At 39.6% G+C, this 19,096-nt stretch overlaps 2 protein-coding genes across 4 annotated transcripts; one reads left to right on the forward strand and one right to left on the reverse strand.

Moving 5' to 3' along the window:
• The first annotated feature begins 325 nt into the window (after nucleotides 1-325).
• Nucleotides 326-8,334, forward strand: LOC145224527 (histone-arginine methyltransferase CARM1-like). 3 transcript variants are annotated; one of them, XM_080091046.1, is made up of 14 exons: nucleotides 326-547; nucleotides 1,287-1,406; nucleotides 1,507-1,604; nucleotides 1,738-1,776; nucleotides 1,844-1,909; nucleotides 2,005-2,143; nucleotides 2,585-2,737; nucleotides 2,863-3,005; nucleotides 3,507-3,712; nucleotides 4,580-4,717; nucleotides 5,284-5,405; nucleotides 5,861-6,057; nucleotides 6,776-6,842; nucleotides 7,331-8,334. In XM_080091046.1, exons 1-14 carry the CDS (start codon nucleotides 397-399, stop codon nucleotides 7,444-7,446), a joined length of 1,755 nt encoding a protein of 584 aa, XP_079947172.1. In that variant the 5' UTR covers nucleotides 326-396; the 3' UTR covers nucleotides 7,447-8,334. The 3 variants fall into 3 exon arrangements, with proteins under 3 accessions (XP_079947172.1, XP_079947173.1, XP_079947174.1); XM_080091047.1 differs by having other exon boundaries at nucleotides 6,779-6,842; XM_080091048.1 differs by having other exon boundaries at nucleotides 326-541.
• Nucleotides 8,335-10,600: 2,266 nt separating this feature from the next.
• Nucleotides 10,601-13,934, reverse strand: LOC145224952 (uncharacterized). The gene is made up of 3 exons (XM_080091585.1): nucleotides 11,990-13,934; nucleotides 11,530-11,764; nucleotides 10,601-11,405 (listed from the first exon to the last, which is right to left on the reverse strand). Exons 1-3 carry the CDS (start codon nucleotides 13,124-13,126, stop codon nucleotides 11,230-11,232), a joined length of 1,548 nt encoding a protein of 515 aa, XP_079947711.1. The 5' UTR covers nucleotides 13,127-13,934; the 3' UTR covers nucleotides 10,601-11,229.
• Nucleotides 13,935-19,096: the final 5,162 nt, after the last annotated feature.

The following is a 19,096-nucleotide window of genomic DNA, read 5'->3' on the forward strand; positions in this document are numbered from 1 at the left end:
GTCGAAGCACATGCGTTCGCGATTTCAGGCGCAGATTTTACTTAGCGTTGGTTCGCAGTTTTTGCAGTAGGTGTACAATAATAACATGTGTTACCTTTTCTACGTTGTTCTGCATCTTTTACTTTGTTTCTCATTTTTTCGGTAAGGCTGTAAAAATAAAGATGTTCGTTGAGGGTTTAGGGTTCGGGCAAGAGCATTTGCATTTTGTTTGTTTTAAATTGGAGACCCATGCAAACAAATAATTGTAGTTTGATTAGGTATAACCTATACAAGTGCATTTTCACATTTCTATAATTTTGTTTTTCTTTGTGAAAGTGACATAAATGCAACACAAACTTTCATACCAATTTCTTCCAGTGTTCTGTAGTTTTGTAATATTTTTTCTAGTATTTGATAATGGCATCTGCGACAATAAAGTTTGAACAGGTAAAAGTATCTTACCTGTACAAAGAAAAGGGGGAAAATGATGTGGACCAGCTTTTCACAGTCGAAGTGAAGAGGGTTGCTGAAGAAGCCAATATTTCGATATTTAAGGGAAAAGGTAAAGGTAATGTTTTTCATTTTACATGTTATTGCATGGTGTTACTCTTATGTTTCTTTCTCTGTGGCATGCTTATTTAATGTCACCACAATCCATGCACAAGGAATTTGCTGAAAGACAGCACACAGTTCTGGGTTTAAAAGTTCTTGTCATTTTGGTGTGTTTCTTTTTTAGCCCTTATGACAGTGCTTTTCAACCTTTTTAGTGGCACGGAACCCCCATAGTGTTTTGTCAAACTTTGCGGAACCCCCCATAAAATAATTTTAATGTAATACAAGTATCAAAGAAAAAACATACATTTTACTTAACACACCCCAAGCGCAATAGTTGACTTCAATTAAACGATTCACTGAAACGCATTGGAATGTTGCTTGGATCGGTCGTTTCCACATTCTTGCAACTTAGCCAAAGTGTATCAAGACTATGTTTATTACGTCACAATTGATCAATGGTGTAACCAAGGTTAACTAGATCGTACAGGCGAGTATTGCTGTTCACAACAATGACATTATGAATCATTCTTGTTTGAATTGCTACACCAAACCGCTGTGAACCCCTGTGCAACTCTTAAAGTTCACGGAACCCCTGTGAGGGTTGTACGGAACCCTAGGGCTCTGCGGAACCCCGGTTGAAGAGCACTGCCTTATGAATTAAAAAAATGCCATGTTATCACCCAAAAATAGCACAAAACAACTTTATAGTAAGATTGTGTATTTATATTGAAATAGTTTGTTTCACAATGCAGATGTCCACCTGAAGTGCACAGTTGACTCTGAAAGTGAATGTTGCAAAGCTGCATCTGATGTTTACCTCATCAACGTTCATGGCAATACAAGTGTTTTATTAAAGTTTATTTCAGAAGATGGTGAGACTATTATTATTATGTAAATAAGTCGAAAGATTTGACTGTCACAAAAAAAGTTAACAATATGAGTTGTAATTTTTACTTTATGTCAACAATTTAGAGCTGAAGCGATTTCATTCATGTATTGATTTCCGTTCAAAAGTCAAGTCTATTTTTGACAAAAGGACTGAAGAATCATCAGCTGTACAATATTTCCAGGTATATATACATGTGTTGTTTTTCAAGTTTACAACCAAGGGCTTGATGTGTAGGCTTAACCACTAACAACCTGAGGGAACATCTAATAGGCAAATGAGTTTTAAATTACTAAACACCTGTTGTTTGTTTTCAGTTTTATGGATATTTATCGCAACAGCAAAACATGATGCAGGTAAGCCTAATTTATATTTTATGTTTTTTCATGTATACATGTCAAACAAATATATTTTTCTTTTCAGGATTACATACGCACAGGGACATATCAAAAAGCAATGTTACAGAATTACATTAACTTCAGAGATAAGGTGAGAGTGGTAATAAATAAATAAGCTTCTCAATTGCTTGTAAAGATGCAAAACCACAGCATACCATTAAAGACATTGTTTGGGTTTTCAAAAAGGTTGTTCTTGATGTTGGTGCTGGGTCTGGTATTCTCTCATTTTTTGCAATGCAAGCTGGGGCAAGAAAAGTTTATGCAGTTGAAGCAAGCACCATGGCGGAACACACTAAGAAGCTGGTATCATGCAGTCAATATGCAGGTGATTATTTCACAATTTTCTGCTTATATTTTAGGCAATATATAGTTTTTTTGTGCCTGTGATTAAACAGTTTACAGGCATCTACATTTTTATATTACTGCTGTAGTTTATCGTTTAATATTAAATTTCCTTATTGTTGTATAAAATCTGAATGGCTAGAATGCTAATGTGCAGTTTATATTGTATTCAGTCAAACAATGGTGAAATATTTTCTATTATTCTGCTGGGCATAATTCCATTGTTAAATGTGTGCTTGTTTCTCAACACTGTGCATATATTTACATGACATTGTCATGTGACGGTATTCTAAATTTATTTATTAATTAGTAATTGAAATTGATTGGCATGCTGGTAACACACATGTCAAAATTGTCTTAAACAAAATGTACCTGTTGTTTTGGTTTTCATGTTGAAATACTGAAAAAAATGTTTTGCATTCAGGAAGAATTATTGTGATTCCTGGCAAGATTGAAGAGATTACTTTGCCAGAGAAAGTTGACGTTATCATATCTGAGCCAATGGGTTACATGTTGTTTAACGAGAGAATGCTTGAAACATTTTTGCATTCTAAGAAGTTTTTGCGACAACAGAACGGTACGAACTTGCATCAATATTTCTTCAAATAAATTGCTTGCTTACAAGACTAACTCCTACACAAATTAAATTTTTATGTATTTCACATATTTGGTTTCTGTGCAAAACAATTCATCTATTTGCAGGACTGATGTTTCCCACTATTGGAGACCTGCATATTGCTCCATTTTCTGATGAAATGTTGTACATGGAACAGTTCACCAAAGCTAATTTTTGGTATCAACAGTCCTTCCATGGTGTTGATTTAAGTCCTCTGCGAGATGATGCTGTAAGTCAGAGTTAAAGAATTCTTTCTTTCAAGCTAAAATTTTTGAAATTGCTACCTACTTGTCTATGACCATAGAGATAAATATCTGTTGCAATGATTTTAGTATAATCACCCCTGCAAATACTGGATACATTTGGGTATGTTGTAACTAAAAAAAAACAATGTAAGCCCAGCATAACAAATGGACACCAACTTTGCTAGTGGGTCTTTGCTAAGTGCAAGGGGATTTACTGTTTAAAAATAATATATATATATGATGGTTTCTGGCATTTCAAATCATATTAAATTTTAAAATAGTTCAGAACTACAAATGTCATGGGATAATGGCTGACTTCCCTACAATGATGTAGCTCACTTAAAACCACAAATCCCTATTTTAATTCTGTTTGGTATGTATAGTTCACGAACCATTGCATGGAACAGTCAAATTTCGAAGGAATTTAAATAAATGTACATACCTCTATACATAGTCTCACTGCCTGTTTTGAACTGCCGTTAAAGGTGGAGGAATACTTCAAGCAGCCTATTGTTGACACTTTTGACATTCGCATCTTGGTTGCTAAAAGTGTAAAGCACACAGTGAACTTCCTTACAGCCAAGGAAGAGGATCTATATAGGATAGAGATTCCTTTACATTTTACTGCACATACTTCTGGAACTGTTCACGGCTTTGCATTTTGGTTTGACATTGCCTTTATCGGCACAATGTAAGTGGGAATGAATTTAAAGCATTGGTTAAACATACTTAATTTCAAACTTGTTTTAGTAGTTTGTTTTTTAAAGTGTTAAAATTAGGTATTACACATATTATACTGACAAGAAATGCCTGGTGTTTGGTGGTTTGTTAAAGTTTATGACCGTTACATTCAGTTACGCTAGGTTGAAATTGAAACCAGCATGATTTTTGGCTTCGTAAAGCCACCTAACACTAAATTTTGTAGCTAAACTGACACGAAAAAAAGATTTTTGTTGTTGTCAATGTAATATTTTAGTGTTGACTTGTCCACCAAAAAAATTCAGCTTTAAGGCCACTGTGCATTTTGCTCCTTTTAGTTGACCAAATTAACATTCATGAAAAGGCAATGAAAATCGAATTTTCGTCAGTAATTACTAAATTTTTAATCAACAGGAATAGGGCAACTGCCAATTATGATTTCTTTCATTTATTTGACCTTTCATGGTCCTTGGACGAATTTATGCTTTGAAATCCTTCGTCTTTTTTTAGAAATCTATTTGTCTGCTCACTGCCACATAATTATATTTTTAAAATATCCTGTCTGTGTTTCTTTTGTGCTTTTTTTACCTACACAAAAAGGGTTTGAAATAATCAATCCCAAAATTATATAATAGATCCCAGCGACCTAAGAGTATTTTTTGTGCTTTTGCAATGTTTCCAAAATGGATAATTTTAAGTTTCCAATCTGTTTTTTCTTATCTAACCTTTTTTTTCACGGGGTCGAACCCCAAACAAGGTTTTTTATGTCTGCATATGGGTCATATGCGCTGGACTATTCTTCCAAGTTCCTGCCCAATCAAATAATCGTTGCATTAAACTATGTATATTTTTGTCACAGAACCACTGTGTGGTTGTCAACGTCACCCACAGAAGCGTTAACTCACTGGTATCAAGTTCGCTGTTTGTTGAGATCACCTCTGTTTGTAAAAGCTGGAGAAGTTTTGTTGGGCAAAGTTGTCCTGCGATCCAACAAAAGGTGGGAACATTAGTTGACATTAGAAATTAAAAATTAAATAGAGAGTGTGTATAAAAGCAAACTCATAATTTGTTTAGATGGGTGAATTTTTATATTTGACCACATTTGATCATTGTGTATTTTATTTGTACAGATGACTTTTTTTGCTGTTAAAGTCAACTGTTTGAATAATAAATTGACTACATGTTGTGCTATTTCAGTAGCATTTTATAAAAGAATCAACTTATATGACAAATTCACACATTTATCTTTTAACAACCAGCCCTGGTTTGTACATCGAGATGAACTAGCAATTAAACTTTGGCAACATCAGCCCAGGCTAGGTTTTGTGTAAATTACATGTGATGGGGTAATTGTCACACTGTGAATGATGTTTAAATTGGGTGTGGATGTAGGTTTACTTTTTATTATATGGAAGTGTTTAAAGCTAGACTAATGTCTCCCATTTAAAAGAAGTTCCAAAAAGGGCTAGTTCCAATATATTTATCAGTGTTTGTGAAATGTAAATCAGTCAAAGGAAATTATGAAATCGGCATTATTGTTTAACACTTGATTTCTATTTGTAGACAAAGCTACGATGTAGACATAGAGGCAATGGTGGAAGCGACTGGTTGCAAATCAGAAAACACATTGGACCTTAAAAATCCATTCTTTCACTATAACGGTCAGCCTCCATCCGCTCCTGCAGGTAAAAAATTTTTCATGTCACAACCATGTGTGTCAGGGCTCAGTTGCATTTATTTATACCATGGAAAACTGAAATCAATTTATGTTTTTAAAACATTTTTGCTGTTTTTGTAACTGTAAGATATGTAGGAAATTAAATAAAAATTCCTCCACTCGTGTTTTCAAATTGCTTGATTTTTCGCTTATTTGGAAAACCTAACTAATGTCACATTGATTTTTTATCGTGTCTGTTTTAACAACACACACACATGCCAGGAACACTGAGGGCACTGTGGGCAACATTAGCTGTGCACGCTATGACCACTACATACAGATTTTCCTTTTGTTCAGACAATACGCGAGTAATAGACCATAAGTAAAATTGTGCCTCCCGTTCCTTGCTGAAATCAACCGTATCGGCCATCCTTTACTGGTCACACATGATAGCAACACTTATGCTTTCTGCTTTTAACCCAGGTGCGAACAATTCATCCCCGTCCGACGCTTACTGTTCTGGAGTCGCTGGCCAGGATTCGGCCAATGTACCGAACAACATGTATCCAAGCTCGGTCGCCCCACCCCACCATCCACAGCAACAACAGCACGACCCGCAACAACAACAGCAACAGCATAGATCTCACCCGCAACAACCCCACGCTAATATGTGCTATCAGGTGAGAGGACCTCTGAATTGTTGAAGGATAAAGTGGTAGAGGAATGCTTTTTCATAACGATCTGGTGTTTCGTTCGTCATTAAATAGGATTTTTGTAAAATGGTAAAAAATCTTAGTTCCTCAACGGAAATGAAAACTTTAAACGTTCTATCTTATGTGAGTCAAAACCTAAAAAATGCTGTTTCCGAGTACTCGATCCTGAGCATCGCTGTTTTTGATCCTCGGAGCCCGAGTAGTTGCACAAACTGACCCGAGCATTAAATTTGCATATTCATGCCCTGCTAAAAAAATATACGAAACTAGTGTTGCAAAGGGTATCCAAATACGAAAATGTATGTTGTTTTAAATGCGCTATATTGTAGAAAACGTGTACTTGTGGGGCCTGGGAAAGCTACAAAACAAGCGTGGAATTGGGAATGTGTGTGACGTCACAGTGCACCATGCGTGCTTGACCAAACAGAACATTTGCGGTTTTAGCCCACCCCTACTATTTAATTTTACTTTTGTCGTTTGCTCTGACAATAACTGCACGTCAAACTTTAATAACCCTGCTTTCCAATAAAACTCAATTCCTGCAATTTTCTTTCCATTTTCATGGAGTATAAACTTTGTTTGCAGTTTCAAGTTTTGTTGCGTGTCCGGCATTGCTTTCTCTGGAAGTATTTAGGGCTTCAGAACGCTTTATGGCTTTAGCTCTGACGATTGTTTAACTTTTTAGCAGAACCATGACCAGCACGGTAGAACGCAAGCTGCTCCCAACGCTCACTGCAACACCGTTCCATTATGTAAGTACCATGTCGTTTCCAAAATACAACTTTCGGACTTCGTTTTATGCCTTTGCTTTTGACTGCAATCCAATGATTGTCGTGATTTTCTCTGAAAACTCTAATCATTAAGAATAACTGAAAATACAATACTGCATTTTCGCACTGATAAACTTCATACCTGGATGATATGGTAAGGTGAACATACACACGTACTATGCTCAGCCCGAAAGCGTTGATGCAGGCCAGTGATCACTACATACTCATATATGAATATATAAAAACACTCATAAAATCATAGTACGCCAGGCCCATTGAATGCATTATACCCATCAAGCTGGACTCACAAGCATTCACATATCATTAGGCACAAACTAGAAAAATCGAGTCTATATAATATGGGTTTCAGTTTGTTTTCAAATTTCATTGTAAAAGTAGTTGCGGTTTGTACAGCACCTACAAAAGGAAAATTTGAACCTTCTCACTAAACCAACACGCATTTTTTGCAGTGAGTGGAGGAATTCCCTTTCCTGGAACCGTAGGCAGTACCAAGACTTCGTTAACGCCTGGAACCGCGGCTCAGCAGCCTGTGACACAGAACGGAACCGCGAACCTTTACTACTAACCCACCCGCGTCCTGACGAAAAACGAACAATCTTTGGTGCCACCACGTGACTGCCAATGTGCTGTAAATATATTCGCGGGGGCTACAGTGGTTGGCGACCTAAAATCATTTTTGATGCTTTGTGTGCTTTATACTTCTCTCTACTGCCGCCATGCGGCCACTCGTGTTGCGGTTTGACTTTTCTATCTGATCTGAAAAGGCGTTAAGCCTGTCATTGTCATTCTCTAATCCAAGGTTCTAAAACACTTATGAATTACGGTTTCACGATAAACGCCAAAAGATTTTGCCCCAGCCTGTAGCAATCGGAAAATTTTATGTTTGATTGATAGCAAAGTAACAGTGTTTCTGAAAGCAAAACAATAAAGTGTAACACTTTTCAACTAACATATCTAATCATGGCAAACATTTAGACTCGAAAAAAACTGGTTATTTTATTAAAGGGCCTTAAAAAAAGAGCATTCAACCAAAAGATTGCATAATATCCATTTCGATAATTTGAAATATCGTGCGTAATGAACTTTTTTTCTATCCTTTGGCGCCGAAATGGACTATTTTTACCAAGGTTTTGGTTTATCCCCGTTGTAGCGTATACTGCCTTCGTAGCTCGTGCGAAACCTTTTCACTAACTCTGTATTTTTGACACAACTTATTTGAAAACGCCCGAACCTCGGTTCTGTATCTCGCTTTCATGTACAAACGCTCTTTTCTTGCATCGTGTCCGAACCCGGTCGCCATGGGATTCGAACCCTGATCTCGTGTTTGTCTTTTCACCATCCAAGTTTCATGACTGCCGCATGTGTGTTACAGATTGTCATCGTGTTTGTCGCTACGAGCAGCTAAACCTCCAAACAATACTCAACCATTTTCGGAATACAACAAATGAATTGACTTTGGTGGTTTTAAGCTTAGCCCATCAGTACTGAAAACGACCCCAAGATTGTCGCAAGAATCTGAATTTCCAAGTTTAAGCCATTAGGTTGCTTGCTTGGACATTAGGTTTAGTCCAGCAACTATAGCTACTTAACTAAGTAATTTCTAATTAATAAATTTACGGTCACAGAATGTAAAGACAGGACCGAATTTAGCCCAATTTTTCATTACTTCCCCCGAGCAGAAAAGCTCATCCGCACTACAACGAAAGACAGATTGCCCAGACTTGACGCTTGGACAAATCCAGATTTTGATGAACAATGCAAGTTTCCGCAAATAGACGTAAATGCTGATATTTCAGATGTTATCTGGAACAAGTCCATTGTTTGAAGTAAATATTGGACTTAGCGCTTTGTTCTGAAGACTAACAGCACGGTTCAAGCTAAGCAAATAGCAAATCTTTTGTATGGCGCATTTCTGTCATGAGAAACGTAATTATATGTGGCAATATACGATTAAAATGTGAAAAACCTTTGAAGAAATGTTACAAGTTCTGATTAAATTCGAGATTTTATGGTCATAAAATGTTTTAGTGACGCCTCCTTGCAAACTGTTTCGAAAAAAAATATTTTAAATTATAGCTTATTCGCATGATGGTCCATGTTCAAGTCCAGTGTTTTTTTAAGGTGTTTTGGGGGACCGAAACGGTCCCCCAAATTTCTCCAGCGGTTTCCCAAAATTTGGACTTGCAAGCAAATAAGCAAATATGGCTATTTTTTGGTATTTAAATGAAACACTTGCGGTCTCTTAAAACTACTTAGCGGTCACCCAAACCAAACCTTGAAAAAACCTGTTCAAGTCAATCAAAAATTTAGCACACTGTAAGTGTAATACCTTAAAACAGTAAAACCAAGGTACGGTGAAACCCTTAACCAAAGGGGTAGAGCAATTTTTGATTTTAGGTTCAGCAAAAATATACTTCGCCTAATACACAAAGTTTGTTTTATTATTTTTCTGCTCATTCTTTTTCAAGAGGCCCCAACCCGCCTCAACATGTGACGACCGTCCGATTAACGCATTCTCTTGTCGTCTCCAGTTTCAAAATGCAGGGTTCCATCCACACAAACAGGTATGTTTTAATGCAAAAATTCTAAAAGAAGTCAATACAAGCTACAGGTAGAAGATGTCTTAAAGGAAAAAAATTTGGACTCGAAACGACCTTGTCTAACAGAGCTAAAATTGAAAAGTTTAGGTTAGATGATGAACGCAGTAACAAGTTAACAAGTTTAAGACAACAACAACTTGCAAAAATCACGACAAACTAACACGGTCTGTCCACATCATTTAAAATTATGTTATAACTGCAACCTTTCCACTGAGCCAGGATGAGTCTATGTTCAATAGCCCGTGTGGTGGCGCTGTTGGGCAGACTTTTAAGGTCTTTTGGGCATGACACAGTGTTAAGGTAATGAAAGTTTTCCATGATACTCATACGGCTGTATTAATTTCAGTAATTTACGACATCCACGGCGTCAATAGTGCAATGCTTGTCAAAAAATGGCGACGTCCAATAGCATTTGCGACAATTTACGACCGCGTGTAACCTTTGCATCATGTAACATTCTCCTGCCTATCGATGTAACATATGGTTTTATCTTTTTCAAGCTAATATAGGAAGCGTGTCCTACGGCACTTAGCTACAATGTTTATTAGTTATTATGGGCATGGAAGCAAATTGAAGGAGCTTTTCCCTTTTAAAGGACGAGGGCAAGTTATGAATTGGGCTTTGTTAAACGATATTATTTGAAGATCCGCGCCCAGATAAATGTTACGTCAAGGATATTAATTGTACTTAAGGGCTATTTTAATTATGGTATTGAGAACGCTTCTTTAAAGCCAAACCAAATATTTATACGTTATAAGACCAATTGATAGGAACAGGCAATGTGCGTAAATTCCGAAAATTTAAATAGAACTGTATGGCGATGGACTGTTGATATTCGACTACTATACCACACATTTCTATCATTTGATCACTCGCTTTTTGGCCACGGAACTGGAACGGAATAATAATCGGTTGGGCTGCATTAAAAACATACCATCTTGCTTATACTTATAAAGCCAGGCATAGCATGCGTGCACAAAAATGACTTGTTTCGCTAGCTCAGGAGATCAGACCAGATAAGCCAAACTTTACAACCATTTAGGTTTTGGTCCAACTACTCATTCATGCTAACTTCTGCCTAGTTGCATTGAAACATTTTTTTTGCACTGACAATTGCCATTTGTGATGATTTTTCGCTCTTTATTTCAGATGCGACCGGTCACCATCACTCCCACAGCGTTCGGAAACACAAAAACACGGGTGACGATATAAAAAGGTGACAACGACACGAGGCGTTAAAAGCGGCAGTGCAAAGCGGTAAAAAAGAATAAAATATCTCAATATAAAAAAACTCACTAACGATCTCTCGCGCACATAAACACAACATCATGAACACAAACATATCCTGTGCTTTGTGAAACTTTGCCACAAACAAATAGAAAACACAAAGTGCGCACACACATCACTCAATACAGCACACAGGGTTCTTGGCACCAGTAAAAAACGAACTTTTTGACAAATGAAAAACACCAAATCGGCTGCTGTAATCTTTGTTCCTGCAAAAACTGCGAATAAAAACACACTTGATTCTGGTCCACATTTAGCAACATGTAGCACCGCTCTGTAAAGCACCTGTCAAGGCGTTTGATTGTATAAGCTGTTTTTTTGGCACTTTTAAAGCGAAATAGGTAAACAAATTTCGTCCTTCAACGTTATGACTTGTCTCTCGTCCACGTGACTCTTCCTCGTTTTGCTCGACAGCGTCACCGCGCGGTTGTTCTCGATCATCGTTTTTAGATTTCAGGATCTCACATATGTCGTTTCATGTGCAGAGCGAGATGGTCTGATCGACTGAAGGCGCGTTCACACATACTGCATTTGAACGGGCGATGGCCTGTATGTTTTCTGTAGTGTCGAGTGAGTTCGTCTGACCTCGCAAACCGCCAGCCGCATCCTTGCCACGTGCAGTGATAAGGTTTCTCGCCTGTAACAAAATAGACACAAATTAGATGTCTTAACTATACAAAGTGTGTATAGCCTATGTCCTTTATATATTTGCTATCTATCTCTTACAGTATTTTCTGTCATATATTTTTCAGTATATTCACCTGTATGTGTTCGCATGTGGGCTTTAAGGTGCGAGCTCTTGGTATAAGTTTTTCCGCATCCCATGTAGTCGCAAGTATGAAGGGTGGCCTTCCTTCGCGTCCAGTATCTCCTGCCTCGTTTTGTTTTCTCCCCTCCAGCAGGAACATTCTGTTTCCCGGTCGTAGGAGGTTTTGCTGGGAAGTTTGGCGCCATGCCCGGTAGCTGAACATTGTCTCCGGCAGGTTGAGTTTTTACCTGCAAAAGAGAGTGTTTGTAAGCTTTTGTGTAAATGATAATAACGATTGGGAACAAAAAGTACACGTTTTTTGAATTTATTATTAACGAAAGTATACCAAAACCATTTCACTTTACTTATGAGGTAATTTTTCTTTCGAAAATTTTTTTACAAAAAAAAAAACGATTTCGGGTAAATGAAATGCATTAAATCAATTCTTTTTCATTACATCTTGAAAAAATTACCTTGTGGTGAACAAAGACGTTGGCACATCGGGGATCAAACACGACCTGATTTTGATTGTGATGGTGATGGTTTGGATTGTTCCAGACCTGTGGGTCCGGATTGTGATGTTTTGCGTTTTGGTAATGCATTGTTGATAGGTTGAGTGGAAACTGGCCTCCCTGTTGATCAAGCCCCCTGGGCAGCTCGGTTTTCATTTGAAAGTCGAAACTGGGCTGTGCGTTGTACATTTCTGCCGTCTGGTGGAGCTGATGAGTCGCAGAGGTGTATTGCGGCGGATTAAAGGGCCTGAACTGCTCTGGATTGCTGTTTTCGTGACCTATTGGTGAAGGTTGTCGATTGACTTGGTTTTGTAACACATGGAAGGGACTTTTTCGGAATTGGTCGTTTTCCTCAGGACTCACTGGTGGCGTGACCAGCCCATGCGATACTTGAACTTGATTTGTTGGTTGTGGAAAAGATGGAGCGTTCCAATGTAACTTCATGTTGCTTTGCTCGTATATCTGCTCGACTTTGAACACAGTTTTCAGGCTTCTATTTTCTTCAACGGGACTGGGTTGAGTGTTGGCGAAGTTGTAAGGCTGAAAACTGTCACCGGTTAGCGAAAGAGTCGGCGTAAGTAGTGATGATGGTTTCACTGCGTCTGAAGGCTGCTGCGCGTGCGAACCAGTGTAGAAATTCGGTAACACTGTTTCCTTGTTTTCTGAGCCTTGACTGAGAAAATCAGCAATAAGGTTACCGTTACCACCAAACTCAGAACCGTTTCCACTATCGGTCGCCTCATCTCCTTCAACAAAGACGCCGTGCTGGCGATCCTGTTTGGATGCCCGACCGAAAGTCACGCCGATTGGGGCGAGTTTTGAACCGAAATGCTCAGGGGACAACACAGCTCCGTCGCTGTCACAATCACTAGTTGAGGTGTTGAGGATTGTATCGAAGCAGTCCGGGCTCTCGTCCCATAAATTCTCAAGGTCAGCCAGGACATCCGTTCCCACTGAGCCCGAGTGAACTGGGTCATCGATGCGGGAAAGCAGGCCCCCGATTTGGGGGAACGGCTGCACGAATTCTTCGCTGCTGCTCGTGTCGACCTTTATCATTTTGCAGGATCCGTGAGTGAAAATCGGATCAGTGCTCAACATTCACTTCAAATTAAGCAACCTGAGTTAGTGCTGTTGATGTGTAGACGACTGCAATGAAACAAAAACATGGTCAGCATGATTTAATACAGGTTACAGTACATAACATCACAAAAACAACGGGATTACAAGCTCGCTGCAAAGATCTTTTTCTCAAACTGTAACGATTCGATCAACACGCCCTGGTGAACTCCGGCTTTCGAAGTAAAGTCATCAGTTTCCTAGATTTGAAGTGCGTAACGACCCAGCCCAGCGGCGAACACCTTACCATTAAAACACAAACTGTGCGGATTTATGCGAGTGAAACGCCTCAATTTCGCGGTGCCGAACAGACACGTTTACCGCAAAGGCTCATTTAACATGACGCCCGCCGTGTCGCAACCCGCCCATCTGCGCTAAAAAACGCAACGCAAATCCGCGCTAATAATCGACAGCCTTTGGATTTCTCCCTATAATTGCCTGTTCCGATTCGAGTACTTGACTTGCCAAGGTTTTTTTGCTGGATCTGTCGGCTTTTCGATGTGCTTTTGTGTTTGTCCTCTCTACGTGGCGACCGCATGTGTAGTTTCCCATTCAAGCTTACTCATTCTACTCAAGTTCAACCTCGACACAACAACCGGCTACGCATCATAATCTGCTTTATTTTAGACCAAACGCCTTCGCTTCAACCCAAATTTCTCTGGCTTACTAAATTCGTCTGAATGTTGCATAATACTACATACTTAATTTCTCCCTAAAACTGAACTTTTCTTTTTGTAATTCTTCACGCGTTGCAAATGCATTTTCGTAATTTGACTATCACGGAAGACAAGCGCGAAAGGACGCAGCTTCCGAATTGCAACCACGCGAACCGTCTTTGGTTACAAATCCCGGTCCAGTTATTCCGGGCGTAAAGTGAGCTGAAGAGTCGCAATGCAAGCCGGCCGAAACACTTTTGTGCACTGTGCTGCCCTTTTTCCCGCCGCGCCACTCGCTCAGAGTTTGTGCTGCAGCACGCCGCCGGCCACAGGTGATCAGGCCCTTTTTCGTTGATCGGTAACGTTAGGTCGGCGTGCGTCGCATTAGAAACGTCGTCAACATTTTTATTTCTTTCGTGAGCGGCGGCGGGCGCGGGTCATGCTATAGTAAACGTCAAAAAACCTTTTTGCCACGCGACCTAATGTATCCTGTTCTCATCTGCTTTCCAATGCATAAAAATATTATTTATGCGATAAAGTCTCTTAAATATTTCATATAAACCATGCACTGTTAGTGTATTTCATATGTTATAATCTTTGGTCATTACAGTGCATCGATTCTCTAAGGCATATACATCAGTAAGTCCGAAGGAATAAATTGAACCTTATCGCACTGAAAGCTAATTGGTTTCTCACCAAGACCATCATTTCATTGTGTCTGATGTTTCAAAGCCTCCCGCCTTTAAATATCCACCGAACGTTAAGGAACTCCCAAACTTCGTGCGTAAATTCACTGCGTGAACTTGGATTGCCGCGTCACTGAGTTTACGATTGGAGAAACGTCAAGCGTAACCTACCGGTACCGGTCTACGAGCCACACCCTGTCAGCTTCTCTGGCTCCGTCGAACAAAAATTGAACCCCATTCACACTTTAGTAAAGAGAATAACCCCCGAACGAATTCCACGTTCCCAATACGCGTAATATCGGCCTAAAATAACCGTAGCAGTTTTTCAGCACATCCATCGGCACCGGGGGAATAAGGGGTGTTTATTTGGGGCTCAAAATAATCGACAACGCTTCACTTGGCGCACGTCATCGATTTGTGAGGCCCGGTCCTTGACCCCTGTTCCATGGACCTTAACTAAGACCCTTCGGAAAATGCTCAACTTATGGTGTGTCAACATGATACTAAACCGCATCTCAGAGCCAGCGACTTGAGAAAGTTTAACGAGTTCGTTGCGCGGTTTCAAAAGATACATAAACCCTTGCAGACCGTAAAAAACGAAACGTTTTTATTAGTCAGCGCGATTACCCTGTTTTAATATCAACCCTAGAAACCGTTACTCGTCGCAAATTGAAGTAGCCCTGACTCTGCGTCAAGACTCTGCACATTGTTTGCTTAACGTTCCATCGCTATCAGCCCAGAATATCTAACCACTCCAAGCGCATCGCTTTTAAGTTGAGCGCGATTGATATGATAAATTATGGTCAAATAGCTAGAGAGCCCTTTCCCCTTATGTATAATGTTCGCGAGAATGTCAACATTGCCGTAGAGGTGCAACCTGTATTGTCGCATAACTCTCTGATACGCGAAGTTGCTAGCAGCACCGCAATAGGAACTATGAGTAGCCCTGTTATTGCAAGGCTTAATCCTCTCTCTCTCTTGTTTTGCAATCCCAAATCTACTGTAAAGCACATTATAATGTATATGTTTTCAATTTGACCTTGTATTTTCAAATTTTTACCCACATCTAAATAGTGTTGGTAATATTTGGCCTTGTTTCTGAACTCCTTATCTACATTTGCCCCAACTTATATCCCGGTTTTGCTACCCCAAACTAACTCGAAAGAAAATTGCAAGTTTTCCACTTTGGCCGGTAATATTTTTGACAACGTATCTATATTGTGTTGACAATTTTGGATGAATGTTTTCAACACTTTAAGACTATGTGTAATTGTGTAGACCACCAACGTAAAACGTGGCAGGTCTGAATATTCACACCTCGGGTAGCCACCAGATCAACGGAAAAGTATTTGAAAAAAATACATCGTATGCGAGAGCAAACCAAACCGCACGCACTCCCCGGTATTCAATCTTTTCCCAGGGCAGATTGAAAAGTCGTTGCGGGCTGTTTGCTGCCGACAAATATTAGCCAGGGCCACAAAAACAAACTGTGCGTTGTAAAAAGCGTCTCGTAGCATTCATATTCTTCGAGCCAAGGTATCCCCGAGGAAAAATCTTTCCTAACTACCTATTGTATATTGGATTAACCATTGAGATTTCAATTACACTTGAGTTATAAAGCAAAGTTGTTTTGTCATGGTTTCACCTCCGGTTAATTTCTCTTCCTTTTCTGTATGATGTAACAATGTGTGAGGTCGATTTGAACAATGACCATAGGAACGATTTTAGATATCGTCGGTATATGTTGATATAAATGGGTTTGGCGGTGGAAGTGGACTTCGGTCGGTTGGAAACTCGCCTTTGATTGGCCGAATTTAGTCACGTGTTCGACAATTTGTGGTAACTTTAAAAATGAACCTTTACTGAAGGTTCAACTTTGTTATGTTTCACGTTAAACATAAAGACGCCAATAAAATTCCTTTGTTAAGGTGATTTGTAGATTTTGTGATGACACATACGTTTCATGAGGTAGGAAATTGTTTTTTCGGCGTAATGGATCAAGTTTGTCAAATTTCTCCCAAACTTACAAAATAGATCAAAAATTTACCCCTTACCTATACAGAAACGTTTCGAAGTACGTAGGCGATACTATAAACTTCAAAATCACGGCATGACATCAAAATATCCGATTAAGCCAAAATCCTTGCGGATCTTTCAGCTCACAACACCATCAGTATCGTGAAACGGACAATTTGACCGCTGACAGGCATCAGAGGAAGTTTAAAACCTCTTGCAAATCCGTAGAAAGGAATCTCTCAGGTCTCTTCACGTGCGGTTTGCAACGATCGAACTGTAACCGCCGCTTCGAGGACAGAGTTATGACCCAAGTGCAAATAGGAGAGACTTGGCAGGGCACGGTCGACAAATACTTAATGAAAGTCTTGCGCAGGTCGCATTTCAAACCATCTTAAGATTCTATTGTTCTCATCGCTGCATGAACCCCTTTCAATTGCGAGCACATATGACTTTCAATGGTGCGTGGTAATTTGGAAATTAAACCAGTTTAGTCAACAACGATTTCTTTGTGCAAGGGGTTTTTGATGTTGTACAATATTTAACTGCTTGATTAAGGATAAAATTACATGATCCGATTCTCCACAAATCAACTACAAAAATCCAAATAGTTCCCTTACAATTACATGCATAAAATAATCAGTTTTGCTGTACTACAAGCATTTTTAAACAGCACAAATTATATCGTATTGATCGCTTTGTTTGTGTAACTTCGCATTCACAAAAAATCAACACAGAACGTTTTGCAAGTATCGCAGCGAAATAGGGGTACTGATAAAATTTATAATATTGTAATTTTGTTTTTGGGTTATTATACCGGTTTACTTTTTCGGGTACAATCATTGTTTGGGGGGTCAAGGGCAGCTCGGCGGTGAGCCGCGACGCGCTGCATGTAAACAGTCGCGTGTCGTAAACAAACGACGGCGAGCGACACGCGACAACAACCACGGCTGGTAGCGTTCGCAAAAAATCCGCTTTCGATATGAAGTGTGCCCGCTTGGGGGACCTGATTCAGATGCCCGGACGCAAGGGCCGAGACGGTGGTCAAATAGCTTGGGGCGGTCGGCGTCCGGTCTATTTCGCGTCCACTAGGGTCAATTTGAATCAATGCGGGTCATTGTTTTGAATGGAACCGTCCCGCACGTCGAATGAGCACTATAATTATGACGCAATTGGCTCGTGCGCACTAGGGTTATTAAGACGATACAATGCAGCAGGTGATTTAACGAGTACAATCAGGAACCGTAGTAAAATGGTTCCACGTCCCGCAAGATCTTTTGTTAAACTTCCTAGAAAGTGTACACTGCTCGTTGACACTGTGTCCAATTGCAAACATAATTTTTTCAGGTAGATTCTTTTAGACATTTGTTTTGTCGATTCTATTGCATAATTAAAGGATTTGTAATGCACGTTTAAGCGATTTCGTATATACATGTAAAAAATGTCCATTGAATAAGTCATAAATATACTGGATTTATTTCTATGACAGCATAAACGGACATATACCTTTCAATCTTTGAGAAATTTAAATGGCCAGTTAGAAATTTAAATTGCGTAGCGCGACTGCACTTCCAATTCAATAAAATCTTTTCGTGGAGAGAACGAAAGATCGCAGTTTTGCAATCCATCTGACAACAGAACGGTCTTAGTACACACCCCAAAATCGGTATTATCTAAATCGCATTGGCCACACGTCACACAGAAGTCATTGGCCACGCGTTTATCCCTATTCAGTGGTGAGATTAATAACCAGTGTGCGGCGAGTGAATGGCGCGCAAAGTCGAACGATAACGATACAACAATGCGTTATTATCGGTGCGACGATCCAGCCTCGAAGCAAAGCCTAACAGTTGATTATGTGTGTTTGGGCGTGTCAAAAGACTTTTCACTTTGCCTTGTGCGTGCACAACAACCGATAATTACCTCGCGTGCAATGTAAGTGTTGCCACTGGTACAGGTAGCGATGATCTTACACCGTTTACTTACAACGGAACCTGGCTATCTTCTAAACCAGTTGGTTGGCCGTCTAAATGGCGCGTGCCAAAAAAGCGTCAGTGCGCGTTGGTAATCGCTAGTCAGTTCCATGTAGCACGCGACCTGTTTTTGTTTGCCTTAATGTAAACAGTTGGACAAGTCGGCTATAGTATACGCTTATCTTTTTGGCCGCGGAAGTTCCAGAACGCGTTCGTCCAGTGATATGATCGACATTGTTTTGAAATTTGTCTCGCTTACGTGCATGTCAACATTGTCAGAACTAATTGCAATGCGGTCCGGAGAAACGGTTTTAACCTTGCCGGGTTCGCGAGATTTCTTGCACAACAATATGGCCGCCTCTGTTCTTGTCCTGCCGGTTTCAAATCGGGGTTCATAACGCACTATGGATGTATTTTATTGCGGGTGGATGTATTTAACGATGCATATCAGATTCATCCGAGAAAAAATAAACACACCACACCGCATTTTGATTTTTTTCTTTTGGAAGCGCATTTTAATTCATAAAAGTGTCATCAAATGTGAATTTTTTAGCTATCCCCTGTGCAACCATTTTTCGCGACTTTGCTTCTGCTAGAATGCTTTGCGCAGAAACAACAACAAAA

Source organism: Phallusia mammillata, chromosome 4 (assembly GCF_965637545.1).
Source record: "Phallusia mammillata chromosome 4, kaPhaMamm4.hap1.1, whole genome shotgun sequence".
Taxonomy (NCBI): domain Eukaryota; kingdom Metazoa; phylum Chordata; class Ascidiacea; order Phlebobranchia; family Ascidiidae; genus Phallusia; species Phallusia mammillata.